The sequence below is a fragment of the Drosophila biarmipes genome, chromosome 3L (genome assembly GCF_025231255.1).
Source record: "Drosophila biarmipes strain raj3 chromosome 3L, RU_DBia_V1.1, whole genome shotgun sequence".
Taxonomy (NCBI): Eukaryota; Metazoa; Arthropoda; class Insecta; order Diptera; family Drosophilidae; genus Drosophila; species Drosophila biarmipes.
Window position 1 is genome coordinate 7,546,391 of NC_066613.1, and position 20,948 is coordinate 7,567,338.

The 20,948-nt window shown below is 43.8% G+C and overlaps 1 protein-coding gene across 2 annotated transcripts; it reads left to right on the forward strand.

Annotated features, from left to right (window-relative positions):
- Positions 1-1,806: 1,806 nt before the first annotated feature.
- Positions 1,807-20,547, forward strand: LOC108030608 (cyclic AMP response element-binding protein A). 2 transcript variants are annotated; one of them, XM_017103600.3, is made up of 7 exons: positions 1,807-2,838; positions 14,272-14,482; positions 16,457-16,953; positions 17,351-17,573; positions 17,649-17,800; positions 18,376-18,519; positions 18,579-20,547. In XM_017103600.3, the coding sequence occupies exons 1-7, from the start codon at positions 2,785-2,787 to the stop codon at positions 18,771-18,773; spliced, it is 1,476 nt and encodes a 491-aa protein (XP_016959089.1). In that variant the 5' UTR covers positions 1,807-2,784; the 3' UTR covers positions 18,774-20,547. The 2 variants fall into 2 exon arrangements, with proteins under 2 accessions (XP_016959089.1, XP_016959088.1); XM_017103599.3 differs by having other exon boundaries at positions 17,351-17,800.
- The last annotated feature ends 401 nt before the right edge of the window (positions 20,548-20,948 follow it).

The following is a 20,948-nucleotide window of genomic DNA, read 5'->3' on the forward strand; positions in this document are numbered from 1 at the left end:
TGAGAAATTAGTGGCCGAGGGCCGTGAGTGTGTGCTGTGGGACATGGGATACATGACATGCACGGAGCTGTAGACATGGCCATAGCTATGCCCCTCCGTATGTATTACACAAGCGTTTTTGTGAAAACATCGCCGTTGTCATCGTCGTCTGCGCTGTATCTGTTGCCCGGGCAGCTTTAAACCGGATCTTTGGTTTGAAAGTACATTCACTTTGCGCCGTCGACGCTGGCGCTGCGTTGCAGCAGCAGCAGCAGCAGCAGCAGAAGTCCAGGCCAGGCCAGGCCCCAAAGATCCATATCCATATCCACATCCCAGCCCCAAGACCGCGCAGCGCTCCAAGCCCCGGCAAACAGCCTTCAAATGACAGAGCCAAGCCACTCGGCCGACTCTCCTCTCGGCACGCCGTGGTCTACGGTCTGCACATGTGCATAGTTCAAATAACTTGGTCAAGTTGACAAGATCAACGCAGCGAGTGTTACCAAGCGGCAGCCAGCCAAGTCGGGTCTGGTTGCAGAGCGGGGAACCCGCTGCGGCCCCGTCCCCCTCCTTTCCAAATCAAACACTCGTACCAACAAAATCTATAATGAAAAACAGGTTAACAAATGTTGCCGCAGCGCTGACGTCGACGCAGCTCGGAGCGTCGGAAGAAACTTGTTTTCCTTTCCTACGCGGCTCCGGGTCTCGAATCTCGAATCTCAAATCTCGGGCCCCTGGTCTCCGGTCTCCGGTCGCCGGACCCACGACGACGTCAGAGCAAAGCCGGCTTACGACAATCGACTTACATTCACTTCTCAAAGGCGCGAAGAGCGTGAAAGTTTCCTAAGAGCGCGGTTTCGGGAGAGAGTCGCTCACTATCGAAGTCGAAGCCGGCTGCCCGCATGCTACACAGTATCAAGGGTAGATCTGTGGGTGAGAACCATGGGAACTATCAGATACAAGGAGTAAGATACAACAACCCCCAACATACATATATAGTTACTTACGGAACCAATAACTTCTAATAACCGAGTAGGCGATTAATGACCTTATTTGTAAAGTAATGATTAACCAAATCTTCAATTAAACGATGGAATAAAGTAGGCGATTAGACGACTTTTGGGAATCGGTTGCTATAACTTTAGACATTGTGACGTTACAGAACACGAATTATAAGAACTTTTCTTTAAAAATCTCGATTACTGACTACGTATCAACATAACCTTCAATTAAACGGTGCGATAAAGTAGGCGATTAGACGACTTTTGGGCATCTGTTACTATAATTTTAGTCATTGTGACGTTACAGAATACGAATTGGTTAAGTCTATAAGTTCGTGCTCTTTCATTTTAAGAATTTTTCTTTGAAAATCTCGATTACTGACTAAGTATCTAACATAACCTTGGCTTACGAACAAATATGGTAAAAATAGATTTAAAATACAAAAAATATTTTCGGTTTTGATCTTCCTGCTTTACACTTAAACGTATTTTTGATTCAATGAGAACCCATTAACAATCACCCATTAATGGAAACTAAATCAGACGAATCTTTCACCTCTTTCAGTTCACGTTCCTTGTAAAGAAAGGAATCCGAAAGATATTTTTAACATATACCTAATAAAGGGAGTATCAGCTGTTCGAGCTTTTCCACCTCGAATTCTGAGCGCAGTTGAGTTGCCGGCATTGTGGTCGCAGAGAGAGCGAAAGAGACAGACGGAAAGAGCGGGCTGCACGCGAACGAAAGAGATGGGGAGCAGAGAGAAACGGCGCGCAGCGACGCCGGCAGAGGGCTGGCGTTTCGAATCGTTCGTTCGCATTCACAAGAATTTCACCGACATTTAGTTTAGTACCGTTTTTGGCTGCAGTCGCACTACGGACAGTTTATTCTAATTGTGTGCTACCATCCCATATAAGCAAACCTACAAATATTACTGCTAAAGCTAACGATATTAACTACCCATATTAAATGCTATTATACACGGGCCGAGCGAAGCCATTTTAACAGCGGTTTACTGCCCATCCACACACAAAACACACGAGTTAAATTAAATCAATTGAAATCGTATCAGTCCGAAATACACAGCGAAGAGAAAAATCAAATAAACTAATTGTATGGTTACCGGCGTTGAAGTCCAAATGTATAATAACTAACTATTTTCTATGAAAATCGAGTGTTTCGTTTCCGAATCGGGAAAGTTATGGTTAATAATTCAATTAAGGTTAACGCCAAATATAATCCGACGAGAAAAGCGCATGCAACAAGTTAAATCCAGCCGACAGTTGTAAACCAAGTTAGATCCGTATCCGTACACAGATACACCAAACACCACTACCAACACTACCAACGAATGCCCGGTACCCACACACGAACGCAAAAGCCACACACACACGCAGACCCTAACAATGTCAAGTGAAAACATTCTCTGGAAGCAACAGGTTTCCCCCTAATAAGTGTTATAAAGAAGCAACCAACAGTCATCACCCAGAACTGTTCGCTCGAGGAAAGAAAAGAGAAGGAGAGGTAGCAGAGAGCCGAGGAATAAGCAGATAAAGTATAAAGTATAACGCAAGAGAAAGAGCGGAGAAAGAGCCCCTTTGGGTCCGTATGATTTTATGAAAATAATAGAATAAACTGAGGAAAGACAGTTTTAAGTGGGTTAAAATAGAAAAATCAAAATTAGTGTGACTGCAACCGAGTGGAACCGAGTCCAACCAAAACCGAAACCAAAATCCAAGCCCTCCCCGAACCGCAGATCAACTAAGAGAGTTCTTAGAGCGCGTCCGAAAGCGCCAACCTCACAGAACCATGGAATTCTACGATGGCGACCTCAAAGATATATGGGACTCCGACTTAGATCCGGTAAGTGCTCAAATTACCGCTCGACAGCGGGAGGCGAATAGCAACTTGTTCTTCGTATCAGCCAGAACCATTGATACTCGAGAGCTTTTATTACAGCAGGTACGCTTGATAGGGGCTGTGAAAGTTAAAGCCGACAACTTGACGAAACGATAAGAAAATGTTCGAGATATAGGTAGCTCTCGTGGGTTATAGCACTCCGAAATTATAGGTGGAAATGTCCCAACTTGGGTTGGGCCACTCGACTAAACTGGGTGATCTCCGGCCTTTGACCAGAGACATCTTGAACACACGATTATTAAGTCATTTCGGTACACACGTTAAACATGCAAGAGTCGTGCCTCCACGAAACGAAATTGCATTTAAAAATCCAAAGAAAAACATTTTAATGACCCACATTAAGCTTATCAGCTGGGTAGGAAAACGTGAACTTATTCATGAGCTGAATTCCAAGTATGATGATCGATTTGAAGGGAAAGAAGAAACAAATTAAGGGTAAAGGGTCCCACGGAACTCAGCTAGTTTTCTTTTCTTTCCCTGCATATTAAGTAGCTCGCATTTATATGTATGCGATCACCCGAGAGAACGCCGACCACCAAAACTGGCCTACGCTCAAACCTGTCCCCAGCAAGCTCATAAAACTGTCCGCTCACCGAATAACCAAAAACACAGAACGGAAAACACCGCATAGTGAAAAGAAACCAAAATCTAATCGAATTCCCGGCTACCAGACATCAGACACCCGTGATATACAACACACCTAGAATCACGGTTTTGAGTTCATGTTTGTGGAGGACGTTCTTCGAGTGCCGAGCCCAACGGCGTTACCCAACCAGAAAACTTTGCCAAAAAGATATGATACGGCTGAATCGAACAAACCCTATCCCAGGGTGCCGAAAGGAAAAGGCAGTTCTCAAGGCCTTTATCTTGGCAGCTACGTGCCCGTCTTGGGAGAAAAGACAACGTTTAGTGACTTTTTGTGTTCGAATATATCAATTTACATGGTTCTCGATAAGAGACAGCGACTATATCACGCAGCCAGGAAACATTTCTGTTCATAACTTAGAGGTTTCGCTGTCCTACAAAGTTATTTTGTGTTTAGCGATAATGATAATTGGAGTTTTCCAAGAAATTAAAAGAAATTTATCATTAGCGAACGATTTCTGTTTTGGTTGTTTTGTACTCGAAGTTCTTTCTCTATCACCCCCGCAAGCCGTACGCCGTACGGCAATCGTGAAATGTTTCAATATAATGAAATGAGTGTGTGCTGGGGGCTGAGCTTCATTTGCGGAGTACTCATAGATGTAGATGCCGTCGTCTACTGCTTATCGCTGCGGAAACAGTAATGAATACATGTCGTCCGCCCGTCCATCCAGCTCCAGTCCGTTCGTTTCACTTGTTCTTGCTTTTTTACACAGAAAAAATTAGATCTATAATCAAAATATTTTCTCGTGATTAATCAAAATATCAAAGGGCGTTGTAGTGGTCCGGGTTCGAGTCCTACCTCTACCTAAGAAATCTTAATATTTTATGTATATTAACATTACACGTATATATATGCGAACAATGATAAACCTAGTATGTATTTTAAATTTGATAACGAGCAAAAGCACAAAAAAGGGTCCGGGTTCAAGTCCCGCCTCTGCCCCAAGAAGCTTTAAAATTTTTGTAAACTGAAAATAATGTTAAATACAGGTGCCTAAATATAAATAAATATAAAAACGAAAGTAATTATAGAAGCATTCATCGAAAAGGTCAGGGTTTAAATCTACTGCAATCTTTTAAATATTTTAAATATGATAACAAGCAAGAGCATAAAAAAGGGTCAGGGTTCAAGTCCCAATCGCGCCTCAAAAAAACCTTTTACATTCTTGTAGATATGTGCGTAATGTTAGATACAGGTGCGTTAAAAATATAAATAAATATAAAAACGAAAGTTATTATACAAGCATTGATAGAGAAGGTCCGGGTTCAAGTCCCATCTCCGCCTCAAAAAGACTTTAGATTTTTGTAGATATGTAAATAATGTTAAAACAGAGATAATCTGAATATAAATAAATATAAAAACAAATGTTATTATAGTAGCACTGGTAGTCAGGTCCGAGCTCAAATCCCACTGCTGCCCCATGAATTTCAGTGTTTTTTCTTTCCGTGCAGAGGAAGCTCTGCTGGCCGAGCACAAAAGAAAAGAATCTATTACGGCATGGGCGGAGGACACATGTGGAGTTGGTAAGAGGTCGCTATCAGCTGGTCTAAATGCAAAGTAATGACTTTTTCGCCTGCCGCTGCTGCTGCACTTTGCAGCTAGTCAAATAGAGTGTGGCTCGTCAGTGTCATTACTATTAGGAGATAATAATGCGCGCCGGCGACTACTCGACTCGTAGACAATGTAGACGGAGGGACAGAAATAGGCCCAATGCCCGGGAAAATGCGCGTGCAGTTTTTATAGGTTTCGTTGTGTTGCGTTTTTCCCGCCCCGTAAGCGGTACTATGTACCCGTACCCGGGGCGTGCGCTCAATTACCTCATAAGTATCTCAAAGGCCCGTGTGTGCCCATAACAAGAAATTATCGGTTTGTGCGGCAAGTCGCCGCGCTAATACCCTCCTGCGCCTGGTGGGAAGCAAGATCAAGATCAGGCAGATAGCGTCCAGGGCTAGATAACGAAGTTCCCTAGAAAGATGCCAACCTTTTGTTTTGCCTGCTCAAGCCTATCAGCTTCCTATTTTGGCATTATTTTAATAATTTAAACTATCATTCTGAAGTCTCTTCGGGCATATCAACAATCTTATCTCAAAGTATTTTGTAACCAAAAATAAAGCAAAAAACTTGCTCCCAGATAAGGCCTGAAATGCCCAATTTTGATTAGCCTAGCGCACCGTTTTCCACTTAAACGGGTGACAAAAATAAAAATAAATAATAATTATGATGCCATGGGATTTTTTTTTGAACCAAAACAAAAAACCAAAAATAATGACTTGGCAGTCGTGCCGATAATCAGTTTTATTAAATTGGCAAGTCGCTCCGTTAAGGGTATGGAGTTGGAAAGTCCCAATGGGGGTTAGCGGGTCTTCGGAGAGCTGCGATAATGTCACGTGCCCCGCATTTCCGAGATTCCGATCACCGCTATCAAGAAATCCCCCACTTTTTCATTCAGAGATCTCGGAGTGGTTCCCCTCTCTATCAGTTGAGAGCGACGAAGAGTTGACACAGCGAAATCTTTAGAGCTCGACAAATACAAACATACGCGTACGATCGGGGAATTCTGTGAAAACCGAAGGCCGGGAAAAACCAATGGCAACACTGATCGGCGATCATCCGGTTTAATTTTCCTAAGAACACACTTTATAAAGAAAACAATTTCCAGTGCAAATATAAATATCAAAGTTTCAGCTTAACGACTTTCGATTCTGGTCCAGCCTTGATAAGAAAATACATAATACATTTGTTCTGTTGAAAGCTGAAATTTTCATATTGCGTTGATAAGAAGCACATGGAAACAGAACGCCTAATTCAGCGGATTTGGAACCGGGCTTATCTTCTGAACAACTAAGTAAGTTTCGAGTACTATATAGAGAAGTATATGAAAGGGTTGGGCGTGGAAAGAAAGCGAAATCAGGGGGTCCGAAGCCTGGGCTCGAGCTGAAACCCACCAAGATCGCCGGCGATCTTACCTCGAAGCAGAACTCTTGAGTCGAACTGGAAACAGTGAACTGCCGGAAAAGATTACCTTGGGCAAAATCGAAAAAAGTAAACTGCATTTGCCTTCACCGAAGAATGCTGAGCAAAGTCAAAACCAGTCGACTTTCCTAAATTATCGTACTGGACAAAAGGCAGAAAGAGAGGTTGAGAGCCGAAGACCAAGGGGGAAACTGCAGCACTAGCAAGAAGCCAAGAAGTCAGCAACTTTTCCCCGCTTCCATTGAGATGGGGCAAACAAAAGAAAAGTGTATATTTTTGACATTTATGGAGCTGTTCTTTGTGGGCTAACTTTCGCTTATATAAGCAGAATATGGCCGGGCCAAGGGGGCGTGCATAATGGCATTAGCAGTTTCTTTTCGGCCGATTCGATACCCTCTATGGTCCATGCTGCCCCGCCGCCTCGATGAATGCAAATGTGCACTTCGTTGGGGTTAGGCCGAGATTTTCCAGCGGCCGAATGCAAGGCCCGCTGCTTAAAATGCACACGAGAATACTACTTACTAGCCAGCAAGAAACGGAAAACAGAAAAACGTGCTTGGCAACAGGCTGCGACGGCACTTCGACTCTCGAGAGCATATTTGAATAACTAGTTCGAGCCGTGCACGATACTTTCAATATGGTCTATCAACGTCACTGTATCTGTATCCGAGCGATACGATACGCGATTTTCGGTGCATGGGTGTGTGTGTTGCTTAACTTTGACATTTCCAGTGAGCCAGAGCGTTGCAATCTGCGAAACAGGTTGCGGCACAAAGCGAATGCAGAGAAACCCAGCGACTATTGCAAATTTAGCCGCTCCAGCGACACAATTTCTATGCCAAAAGTCCGAACATATGGCAAGGCAGCAGCAAGGCAAAAGGCAGGCAAAAAGCGCGCATAATTAAATTTGTGCCCCCACATAGTATTGGCTTACATGTGCGCCAGTCTCGCTGGCTCCGCTCTCTCTCAGATACAGTTAGATATATATTTTCCCATTCATGTCGGCCATTCATGCGGATTTGCACGCGCTGCGCGTTGCAGGATGCGCAGATACACGGGTGTCCACGCGGAAACCCGCTCTTAGCTCGCTCTTTTGGGCCACATTCCGAGCAGCTCTCTTAGCCACACGAGTGGGCGACCATTGGGCCATTCGGCCGTTTGGCCAGCTGTTCGCGTTTGTTTTTGACGTCAATGTCAGGACGTCGGAGGAGTTGTTGTGGCCACGGCCCAGAGCGTGAATTATTCATGGAACGCTCTGAATTTACAATATGTTACAGCTTCCTCCCTATCGAGGCACGGGGTGGTGTGGCGTGGGCGTAACAACATATTGCCAGTGCTAATGAAGTGTTATACGATAAGTGTAACAGCAGGCAACAGGCAACCGGGAAGCAACAGTTGGAGGCCTTCGGAGGCGGAGAAACAATGGGAAAGGAAGTTGCCTTTGGGAACACCCTGAGGGCAGGGGTCTCGAATGGACCCCCGCTGTTACACGTTATGGGAGTTGATAACCCCTTTAATCGCTTTGGACCTCAAGGCTTGCAGGGAAAGTGTAGGATATAATAATTTACCACTAAGAGACTTTACCAGATAAATTCGAGAAATGATATAGGGTGGGATATTTAAGAAACAACGTGGGTAATGGATTTATTCGACATTCAACAGCTCAAAAACCTTTCAAATAAGCCTAAGACTTTTTAAAGTTGTTAACGAACAGCTTTTCAGGGGACCATCCCTTGCACTGGGATAACCTAACTCTAAGCACCATATGGACCTTCGGAACCTTTGCAAAAGTTAAGGGAGAGTGTTTGGACCTTCAAGTATCTACCCAGTTCATTTGAGAGGTTCTTCATCATAAGTAAGAGCCATATTTATTTATAAATTTAAAATAACTTTAATGCACTTTGCCAACTTGGGAATCGCAAGTCTTCGCCCAATACACCAACATCCATTAGAGTCATAAGTTAAGGCCTAGAATTCCGTAATTAGCCGCTGACAGCACATTTTTCAAGCACTATCTTTCCGAGAAACCTTGAAAGTGAATTCATTACGGGCTCTCCAATAAGGTCGCTTAGCTCTGACTCATCGGCGCATTGCCAAATTGGTTATGTTTTGCATATATGCAGATGTACGCTTTTGGCTTTCGGCCGCTCTTCGAAGATTTTGTGAAAGGCATTAGAGGGTCTCAAAAGCTGAGACCTTACGGATCCGTGGTGCTGAGCACCCACTGCGACTATCTCAACACCCAGCCGAACCGCAAAAAGATACGATCTCTGGGGAACTAGGATAGCCGAGACTGTGGGGGTGTCTTCGGCCTCCCTGGGCACAACCTCCTCGCATTTTTCCCAGCTTGTTTTCATTTTTTTCGGTTACTTTCACAATGGTTTCCGTTTGGCGAATCGCTGGAGAGTGTGCGTCAGACGTGCTGCTTACGTACTTTCCTCCTCGCACGGGAAGGCGCACAAACATATGTTGGCGATAAGCTGGGCCCGCAGCGGACCTTCCGCCCACCCGAGTTCGCGTTTCTCCATCTATTTATACTCATATTAGGCTATATTTATACCGAAAGTATGGCCAATACGTCATGGAGTCCCGGGGGATTTGCATTTGCGGCTGCATATGTCGCACACGCCATATTCGGATGGTTTCACGTTCCGATTGAGCCATTTGCCCTGCATTCTGGCGGGGGACCTCTGGTTAATTCGCACTTTCTTTTCAAGGCAAAGGCATTTGACGGTGGCCATTTACATCGCAGCCCCATTACCAGTTACCACGCTCACGAAAAACGAAACCGTAGCAATTTTTCAAGTTAAAAGGCAGTTCGGTTTCTGTGTTTTTGTGCCTTTTTGCTTTTTGGTTTCTGCTCTTTTGAATTGTGGGAGCACCTTTCACTTTACCAACACACCGGTGGCGAATGATGCAGCCTGGGCATAAAAATTGGAAAGAAATAAAGACTCGGCTAAAAAATGCTGTGCACAACACAAAGAAAACGATACATACATAATGATCCGCACGCACACGGCTGCAGTTTTTAAATGTGAAAGGTTTTCGCTTGCTGCAACATTATTTAATCAATCCAAATTGTGGAGCAAGCAAAAAGGCAAAATCGAAAAAATGTATAGACAAAACAGCCAAAAAAGGAAAAAAACAAAGGCCCAAGGAGATAGAGAGGCTCAAAAGAAAGAAGAAAGAGGGGAAACCAAACCGAACGAAGAAAAAACTATAACCAGTTTAATTATTTTTATGAAATTGTACGTTTGCGGCTCTTTCTCACCCTTTCTGGCTTCGATTTCTTGTATTTTTCGGGAAGAGACCTGAAGACTGGAAATTTGAATAAAATTGTATAATGGGTAGACCGGGGACCCGGCAGCCCCAACACCCATGTGTGTATGTTAATTTAATGCCGTAAGATAAAGAAAACCCCTCCGGCGGCTATTCCGATTTGCCTTTGCGCCCCACCCCACCTTTATCGGCTCCAAAGTAGCTGCCTGATTGGGTTCCCGAGTGGCGTTCCGAGTGCGGGGCACCTGAAGAGTGGCTAGAACAGTTCTCTGCACGTGACACTCGAGCGGGGCAACAGGTTTGCGCGAATGCCTGCGAAACGGGGTCAAACGATTGCATTTCACAGGCTCCGGTGGTTAGGCAATCGATCGCCGGCCCGTCAAGTCGGGCTTAGCCGCGTTCAAGCGGTTTGCGGCCCAAGAGGCACTTCAACTCCGATTCCAGTCCCGATCCCAGCTCCAAGTCGAGCATCGCACCACACCACGCCGCACCGCTTTCCACTTGAGAAGGCGCCCTTAGCCATTTCACCGGTGCCGCGCTTCCATTGGAACACACAAGCCGGGGAAGAGGCAGGGCGGGAGGCGAAGCCCACCTGAAACGTGCAACAAGCGGTGCTACAGGTGCACCCGGAAAAAAACCTACCACAAACGGTCATCCATTCGGTGATTACATAACAATAGCTCGTAATACCACGTAAGGAAGGAAAGTTATTAGCGTTAGATCAAACCGGAATTCAGACAGTGCGTTTGAAGTTCCACAAAGTTTAGCCAATAGGCCCTCAGTTTTCCATTACTTATTAGCTCCTCTTTAAAAGAACTCCATTTAAACAGTTCTTTACCATCTTTACCTTGAAATATCGGGAGAGCTTCACACTTTTTCCTCCCTTCGTATACTTAATTATTCCCAATCTCATTTTAATCAAAATGTCTTAATATAAAACTTTGATAACAAAACAAACCCTGGTTAATCGGTAACCTCATAGATTTTTATAAATTAGAATAAAAATAAATCAAAGTTTAATTGTTAGGAATATATCCTTCAACGTTAGACCTATTCAAATCTATAAAAGAGTACTCAAAAAGCACATTACACACATTATTAGGGCGTAATGTCGATGTTTATCTTCCAATTCACACATTTTCCTGACAAGGTCGTATTGGCATTTATTGTTATTTTCCAGTATCTCCAACCCCTGGGTCAAAATTCGGTTTAAATAAGATAAGATTTGCGATTCGATTGATGTATAAATAGAGTTGAGAATAAACAATGGCTATCTTAACTATGTGATATTGGGGCTGGTCTGCCACCATAAGATATGATTCGGGATTAAACGGGTACAGTGGGGCAGCGATAAGATAGGAGGAATAGAGAATTGCAATCGGAACTGCTGTGCGGATTTTCCTCGGTGTATGCCCCACCTCCGAGCACGATGCCCCCACCTGATCCGCAGCAGCTAACAAAAGAGGTAGCAAATGCCTGCGAGCATTTCTGCCGTCTTTTTTCATTTTTCTCCTGGCTTTCTTCTTTCTTTCATCATCGGCAGGCAGCAACATATTTGTACGACCGATGGGTATATATTTGTGCGACTGCCGGGTATCTGTATCTGTATCTGTATCTGTGCCTGTGTTCTGTATCCCCGAGCGAGTGTGTGCCTGTGTCTGTGTTGCCCGTTTTGGTAGCATTTTTCAAGAATTGCTAATTCTCAACAATTCCCGGGGTTCGTTGAACTCATCATAAACACACACCACACACTGGCACGCACACTCTCATTTTATTTACGCTTCTCGGTGCTTATAAGTAGTATACTGAATACCATACACCGCACTGCTTGCTGATTCTTGGCCCGATGTGCGGCGACGGCTAAAATGCGGAGAAAGCACTTGTGTATTTGTGTTTAATGCACTGGCCATCGAAACGAAAAAATGCGAGGGCCGGCCCACGAGTATTAGCATAATGGGCGGATCGTTAATTCTCGGTTATTCCATACTTTCGTTGGCTCTTCGAGAATTCGCGAACTACAGTAAACATCGAGTGGCAGTGGTCGCTTTGGTCAGGAGAAACTGCCGCCTATTATCGCACTTTCTTTGGCCGCTTGCCATTTTTAATCACTGCAAAAGTCATTAACACCAACCATTCATTTTTGAAGAAACCCTGATCAAAGTTGTGAAATATGTGTGTTATATGGTGTTTCAGCCTGTAACCAAATGTAAACACACCAGTGGCCTTAGTAGATACTTAAAAGTATTTAAGTTGATGAATTTACACTAATCTAACACTGATCTAACTTAGAATTGGCAAGTCATCCATCGTAATGATAGACGGGTAGGAGGGGCAAGCAAATGAAAAATTAGTTTTATTGCTTTCTAGGAAATCTCAAACTCCAAATCAAAGTAGTAAACCGTTCTCAGCTCGGAATTAAGGCTAATTTATAACTAATTTTATGTAAGGCGTTGACGTATTGAAATGGAAACTTTGAAAGTAAAAACTCGTTTTAGTTTTTAAGTTCATTTGTGGTTACACCTTTGTGTATCTTCCAAATCTTTTTCCTTCGCTTCAACCATTTAATGTGGCCAGTCATCAGCGTGTAACTTTAGTATGATTAGAGAGTTTATGATTTATGGAAATTAATAAATTTAAAAAGTAGGCCGACTATAGAGAATACATTTAAACATTTTAAATATGTTTGTTATGTATTAACCACATGAGAAATCGAATTATTTAGTGAACCCAAGAACACCTGGTCTTTCTGAGTGTGGACTTAGGTGATCTTGACCCTTCTTCAATGAGCAAACCCATTGAACTAGCCTCGTTTGCGACTGCGAGCCCCGCATAAACACTTCAGGTGCTTAGAAATGCACGCGTGCAAACGGTAATCAATGTTTGGGCTTACGGGCATGGTGCGCACCTTGTACGGCGGACTGCGTGGAAGAACCCGAAGAATCCGAAGAACCAAAGACCCACAAAGAACCGGGAAGAATCGTACCTGCTTACACGTCTACCCAGCGCCGTCGACGTTCCCTTTTTTATGGCCAAAACTGGATTCCACTTGGCTGGCTTAGAATGTGAACTTTGGAGAGGCGGGGCCGGCTGGCTTTTTACATACAAATGTGTTTTTAAAGCGTAATTACATGCACTTCTGTATCGCGACTGACAGACAGACAGTCACTCAGGCGACCATACAGCCGTATCCATGTGCATATCTGCCACAGAAAGCCGCCTTTAAATGGGTCAGCAGTTTATTGCCGTAGATTGCCAGGGGACAATTAAGCGAATCCATTCCGAAAATCTGGCACATTCGGGATTACATCATCGGGCGGGCTTAGCGCTCAAGTTAAATATATTCTGGAGCTGCTTGTTTTCGCCATTCCATTCGGCGCTTCGGGCTTTGGCGGCAAATACTCCCGTGGATTAGAACTCGTTTGAGGTGCTTGTGCTGCACTCCGATTGTGCTGCGAGTGATCTCCAAGGTTGGCTCATCTCAGCACCGAAACACTTAGCACTGGCCCTGTTCATCACAATTAATCACACTCGGGCCCACTCCACTCTCCATGCGACTTTCAATTTGAATTTGTGCCAACCACTGGCCGACATCTTGCGCCAAAACCCGATTGACAACTTTAATGGAACCAGGGGCAATGACCACTAAATGAATTTAATGGGTCCTTCAGGACATGTCCCAAGGGGCGGCTCACAAGCCCAAGTAAATTGTAGTTCAATCATATTACAGAGGTTAAATTTAGTAATTTCAGCGCGATCAACCATCAGTACTCTTGGGAACGTGCATACAGGGACCCTTGGTTTTGTGATAACAGCACCTTTTGGCTTCTGAGAGAACGAAGCACCACTAAATTAGCATTTTGATACCCCCAATAAGCGAAAAACGCCTTCAACCCAACCCAATAAAATTCAAGTGCCAATTACCCAGCCCAGAGCGCTCCTGGCCCCTGCCTCGCACCCACCTAGGTGGAAATATTCCCACCACAGATTGCAGGTCCCCAAATTTAATGACTATACGAAGTACTGATAGCTCTAAAACGGCTCTCCGCTGATTGCCCGGCCCAACAACAAATTTTCAAGGGTACGTCCGAGTCGCCGAGCGTGGTCGATGGTAAAATGTCTTCTGATAAGATTGACACCAGAAATATATTGCATAGCCACCGTATGCATGGGGCAGTCGGATCTGCGCTATGTACTTCTGAAATCAAATCAAATCAGTTCTCTATATATACCCGTATATTTTTTGCTTTGAGCTATCTGCATGGCCCGCGTTGCGTTTTGGGTGTGCGATTCTCGTGTGATTTCGCCATAGGTCGTATATATGTAGGCATGGCAGTGGTACTTTTGTTTTTCGCATTCAGTTTTGTGTTTAATTATATAACCGCGCTATCGCTGTGCAACACGACCGTGGCTATGAGTGACTTTTGTACATTTACTAATTGCGAACCATTTGCTGTTTCCATTTCGCTGCCCTGTTACAGGAATCCTTGAAAATCAGCCCCGATCACGATATGCACGACTGGCTGTTCGACCGCGACGTCAAAGATCCCACCGTCATACTCAACGACAAGCTCATCTCGGACGCCCTGCTCAACGGCACCCAGCCCATCAAGACGGAGCACTCCTACAGCCTCAGCAGCGACGTCGACTCCCTGCCCGATTCACCAAAAAGCCTGCAGGCCAAGATCGAGGGTAAGTCAGGGGGTGGCATGGGATCCCTAGTCTAGGGTATTGTTATCTGCGAAGGCTACGTAGTGATACAAGCTATCCAGTTCGTATGACAGAGCTTCAGCTATATTATCGATGGGAGGGAGTCTTTTATGTAGGTCTTTGAGTCCCTTTGAGAGAGGTATCCCTCATGTTTAAATGGTTGCAAAGATACTACATATAGTGTGGTATTATTTGGTATATATAACCATTTTGGACAAATACTAGTATACGTAGTAACGTTAGAAGATATCCAGTTCGTATGACAGAGCTTCTACTATATTATCGATAGGAGGGAGATATTTTATGTAGGTCTTTGAGTCCCTTTGAGAGAGGTATCCCTCATGTTTAAATGGTTGCAAAGATACTACATATAGTGTGGTATTATTTGGTATACCTTACCATTTTGTACAAATTACATAGTAATGTTACAAGCTATCCAATTCGTATGACAGAGCTTCAGATATATTATCGATAGGAGGGAGATCTTTTATATATATCTTTGAGTCCCTTTAAGTAGAGGTACCAATCATGTTTATATGGTTGCGATGATACTACATATAGTGTGGTATTATTTGGTATATATAATCATTTTCGACAAATACTGTTATAGATAGTACAAAATTGATGGGGGGTCACTATAATAACTATAAATAATAATAAAGGTAGATAAATAGAAAGTGTGAAAGAGTAAACAAAGGCAATCAAGCGGCTACTGATCAATAGAGCTGTTACCAATAGCTTGTTCTGGTGATATATTGTGTAAGCGAAATATAATCTGTCAAATATTTAGAACCCCGAGAGGGTAAGCCCCAAAAGAGCCAACGAATTCTGAGGTAAGCCCAGCTATTACAGATAACTCGGGCATTTGCATCCAGACGTATGCAGACCCAGTTTGGGCTGTCTGTGGGCCCGAATGGCAATCCAAACACAGTTGGCAGTTGGTTAATTTGGGCCAGGCACACAGTGAAAACAACGCTGGCGAGAACAACAGTTGGAAAACAGTTTCAGGCCCGCTCTGTTCTTTCTGGTGTCGCGGTAGCATTTAGCAATTTAACGCAGTACTCGTGCATGAAGTTTTGTACTTTGACGCGATATCAGTTGCTGTACGGCAGCAAACTGTGTATAATTACCCTGCCCGGGTTGTGGGCTTCTCTTTTTCGTTTTTCGAGCTGTTATTATTTGTAATTTTATGGAAACTGTACGACAACTGTGTAAATAAATTTAAACGAAATTTCCGTAGTTGCGGGGCAGTGCTGGGGCGGTGCAGGGAGGGGGCAAAGTCTTGCCAGAAAATATAAAAACTGAAACAACAGAATATGAAATGCAAACACAAGTGCAGCTCGGGGAATTGACGCGTGCTCTGGCAAAGGAAAGTGATCCGATGTTTGCTTACTTACAGACCAGAACTCCAATTCTTGCATAAGAAATGTGGGTTAGACGCGAAAATATTTGGCCAGTGTATTTGCGCACATATCGCTCTGTTTGATTGCGGCCATTGTCTACCAAAAAATATTGGAGAGCAAACAGGGCTGTGAGCTAGTTATTTTAGGGAAAAACATCAATTATCCCAGAGCAACTGACACCGATTTCAACTGACGCAAACCAAAGCAAGTAATTAAGCCCCTGATCAAGTGATCCGATTAAATGATGTTAAGGGTCTTGTTTTTAGCTGGGTACCTCATGATGGATCTATCTAAATCGCAGGGCCCTCGAGTAATGCCTGAATCTAATACGAAGTACATACAATTGAGAAGTTCGATTTAGGCACAGTTTAATGATAAAACTTCAACTTAGTTCCTTTAAAAATGTTATTACTCAAGGGTACTGCTGTCGCTTTTAAAACTAAAACTTTTATAAACTTCTGATATTAAAGTTGAGTTTTTAAGACAGTTTTATAACTTAAAACATTTAAATTGACCCAATTTGACCCAGTCTCTAACTCACTTTCCCCTCCAGACATGGACGACGAGTGCTTTCCCGCCATTTCACCGAAGACGGCGACCAGCGGGCGCGTGACCATCGACCCCAAGTGCCTGACCTTCCACGCCCCGCCCGCGCATGCCACGCCCACCAGCCGGCTGAGCAGCAATCCCGCCCTAAACACCTCCGTCGCGGATCTGACACGATCCTCCGGCCTGCAGGGTCTGCAGGCGCACCAGCCGCACCACGGATCCGGGTCCAACCACGTGGTGGTGGCCACTCTGGAGCACTTTCAACTACCTCAGCACCTGTACGACAACGACTGCAGCTCCTCGGTGTCGTCGTTGCGGGAAGGCAGCATGTCGCCGGACATCTGCTCCGACATCGAGATCGACGAGTCGGCCATCAAGGATGAGCCCATGTCGCCGGAGTCCAGCTGCCCCGCCAGTCCCACTTCGCAAGCGAGCAGCTCGCAGCACCAGCTCAGCCTCAGTCTGGCCCACCTGCAGTCGGAGTTGCTCTTCGAGCCGAAGGTAAGTCCTTGATCCTAAAGAACTGGCTAGATATATCAAACCATTACTGAACATTCTTTACAAACAAAGCTGTATTTAACCAACCAAAAAAAAAAAGACTAAACTTGAGCGCATGTTCAGTATTTAAGTTGAATTAAAACTCCTGAAGAATTCGCTAAACGTACCAAGATGACTAAAAATACCAAAAAACACACTAAAAGAGTTAACATTCCAATTATTTGTAAAGCACTAGTGGAATTTCAATGGTTTCGAATAAAGTATTCAAAAGTTATTATTTTTAAAAGCCAATTTTTATTCAAAATAAATATATATTTTGGAATTTGGACCTTAGTTTAGGTATAAAAATATTTACCTCGATTTTTCCCGATTTTACTAACCGCATTGTTTTCCTTTCCAGCACGGTGGCCTCCTGCTGACCACCAGCAGCAACAGCAACAACAGCCTCATCAAGTCCCAGCAGCGCCAGCAGCAAGTCCTCGGCCAGGACAATCTGCTGATGGCCAAAATGGAGATCAAGAGCGAGAAACAGAACGCCAGCAGTGGCTCGGGCAAGACCCATGCCCACGGCTATGGAATCCCGCTAACGCCACCGTCCTCCCTGCCCAGCGACGATTCCGAAGGTAACTTATCACCGGAACACTTGTTTTCGCCCCTGTCGCCCAACGCTTCCGTTTCTATCTCCGTGGCCAACCCAGCCGGCGGAGAGTCAACCGTACGGGTCAGCCGCGCCGCTGCCGGGATCACGCGATCGTCCTCCGGATCCACATCCGGATCCGGCTCGAGTTCCAGCACAACGGCCACCACGACACGGCAGCCGATCCACACGCCGCTGATTAGCTCGCAGCCGGTAAGTTGAAAGTACTGGTTACACGTTGGGACACGTCAATGCAGTTCTTTATTTATTTATTCAAAATGCATTAAAAAAAGCCCTAAGGAAATGACTTTAAATTTAAGAACATGCAGAGTTCTAAAAAGCTATTGTTTAATTGAAGTGTTTTACACTCTTCTTTAAGAGATAAAAGCAAAGAATTTATTTTAAACGTACTAAAAGTCAGCTTACTCATAGAAAGTAGAGTAGATTTTGGATTTAAAAATGGTACAAATGTACTTGTGAGTGAAACTTATAAATTAATCAAATTCTATACTATCTAATTCTTAGAAAAGTTTTTCAATTTAAGTGTAGAGTTCTTAAAAAGACTCTTTACAATTATTTAATAGAATATAAAGTTAAACCTGTATTCAATGGTTTTGTTTTGCACTTATGCATATTAAAGAGATTATCACACCGAATTTATTCTAAACGTCAGGTTACTCATAGGATGTGGAGTACGTTTTGGGAATTATGACTAAGTCGTTTGGGCGATTTCATCTCTCGGTTATTCAAGACCCTGGTCTCATTTGACTTTCACTGATATTTTGCAGAAGGGCTCCACTGGGACGCTGCTGCTGACGGAGGAGGAGAAACGCACTTTGGTGGCCGAGGGCTATCCGATACCGCAGAAGCTTCCCCTGACCAAGGCCGAGGAGAAGTCGCTCAAGAAGATTCGACGCAAGATCAAGAATAAAGTAGGTTCAAAATAGCCCTGTGCTGAAGGAAACAGTCTAACCCATTTGATTCCCTGCAGATCTCCGCTCAGGAAAGCCGCCGCAAGAAGAAGGAGTACATGGACCAGCTGGAGAGGCGCGTGGAGGTCCTGGTCACCGAGAACCACGACTACAAGAAGCGCCTCGAGGGGCTGGAGGAGACCAATGCCAATCTACTTAGTCAGCTGCACAAACTGCAGGCCCTAGTTAGCAAGCACAATGTGAAAAAGTCCTAAGGCCCCGGTCAAGGACCCCTGGGTTGCCAGGGGTTTCCGGAACCGGAACCGTTTCTTGTTCGCCCGCCTTCCCGAGTTATATTGTAGATCTACATGTGTACGTCCTCAGTTGTTTGTTCGACCTAATCAGTAATCAGTCTGGGAGTTTTCCAAGAATTTATGTGACGATGAAACTTTAATGAATTTTTGTTCGGCCTTTGGTTAGCACAAAGCGGTATACATTCCCCTTCCTCCGCTCCACCGCTCCACCGCACCCCAATAACCATATATTCCGCGAGGCCCCGGCGCCTAGATGCCCATAACTAACACCGTATAATTAATGTGTATGTAATCCTAGCTACCTGTAGGACCTATATTATATAGCTATGTATATTAGTCATGCATTCCTGTTATATAAACTTGATCTAGAGCGTAGGCAACGACCAGCTGCTACAACAACTAATTACCACTACGATCGAGAAGCTCAAAGGCAGAAGCCAATCCGAGAGCGTCTAAAGAGAAGCTAATAATCATATTGTAATTGAACGAAATCAACAGACCAACCAAAAAAGCAAAAACATAAAAAAACAGCAAAGTAATGAAAGGGCTTAAAAAAGAAGAATGAATATAGCTGATCGCAAGACGGGCTCTAGCTAGACATCGAGTCCAGATGGGAGTGATCCTAGAGCAGCCACATGTACATTATGTTTTAATAATGATTGAATGAACGAAAGACTCCCGGAGCCAATCTCTGTGCTGTCTTCGGCATGACTCTTGTTCCTTTAAACGATATTTCTCAAAACAAATCAAAACGAAAGCCGAGACGAGCTGAGGCGAAATGAATACCTAAACAATTCCATAATGTAGCTATTAGGAGGATTATATAACGAACTATGTCTGTATGCAGCATTTAAGTTTCTCTTCACCATCTGTTGCCAGCAGCCGTCCAGTGGGGTCACAATAGATGGAATTACGTACGAATTTATACTGGGTACCCAAATCCGAGTCCCCAATTCGGTTCCGTTCTCCACCTGCCGCGTTGCCTGGCCGATTTACACAGTTTCCGAGCCAATTATGAAAATGAATTATTGTTTGTTAAGTTTTATACTATAAGACGGCGGCTGCACTGACCGAAGGAGCAAACCCCAATTCAAGCAAATTTCGCAGCAATTATTTTGTTTTTATGTTTACCACTTGAGTTTTACGTTTTAGTGCAATTTTTTGGCATAAAGATTTATACCGATATCTTTGCATTCTTTCCGCAGCGTTCTGAATGAGTCATTCTAGTTTAAATTAGTTGAATTTATGTAACAAAATTACTTAAAGAAAATTTGAAGCGAGACCCGATGCTTTCCTATCAAATCAATAATATCTATAAACATAATTTAGCTATTTTATGAATGCCTGTGCATGTGTGTACAAAGCAAGCGGACGAAGTTGTGCAATTGTTAGTAAAATTTTACGTGAAGGATATTTAGTAAAAATACGAAATCAAAAATCAAAGTTGAAAAACGAAACGCTCGTGCAATGACAAAATTTTTTATAAAACGCGTTAAACAAGCTAATGAAAAATACATTATATTTATATATACTAGTATGAATAATGTACGACTTTATACTATTTTTTGGCTATAGCATTTTAAACGCATATATTGTATGTTTAACGTTGAAAGGAGAAAACAAAACGAGAAAATAAATCCAAAAAAATTGTAAAACTTTTATGATTGGTTGCTGTAGTTTGGCAAAAGTAAAAGTGCAATTCCAAATAAAATTCATACAACCATAACAGCAGCAATGTGCGAGTTTTATTTTAGTTGTTACAAAAATCGGAATCGAATAGGAAAAGTGCCAACGGGTATCGCTGCAGAGGAGCACCGGGAGGTGACTGGGTGGCGTATCTGGGGTGCGGAGCTGGCGGCGTCGGCGGTTCCGGGACCTTGAGCTCGAGCTCGTCCTGAACCGGCGGCGTTGGCGGTTGCGGGAACGAGAACGGGAGCGCCTCGACCAGCCCGCGACGCGGAAGTTCCGTGAAGAGCTCTAAAAAAATAAATATATAATCTTGATCTAGAGCGTAGGCAATGAATAAAAAATTAAAATTAATCTACATTAAAATAATGACATCCTGGCACGATCTTTTCCATTGAAAAATAATACAAATCGCTAACTAAGCAGCAGCCTTCGGAGGACAAAATGGTC

Coding starts and splice junctions, on each gene's coding strand:
- LOC108030608 (XM_017103599.3), top strand. CDS start 2,785: ATGGAATTCTACGATGGCGACCTCAAAGATATATGGGACTCCGACTTA. Junction 17,801..18,375: donor CGCTGATTAGCTCGCAGCCG/GTAAGTTGAAAG, acceptor GATATTTTGCAG/AAGGGCTCCACTGGGACGCT. Junction 18,520..18,578: donor GACGCAAGATCAAGAATAAA/GTAGGTTCAAAA, acceptor GATTCCCTGCAG/ATCTCCGCTCAGGAAAGCCG.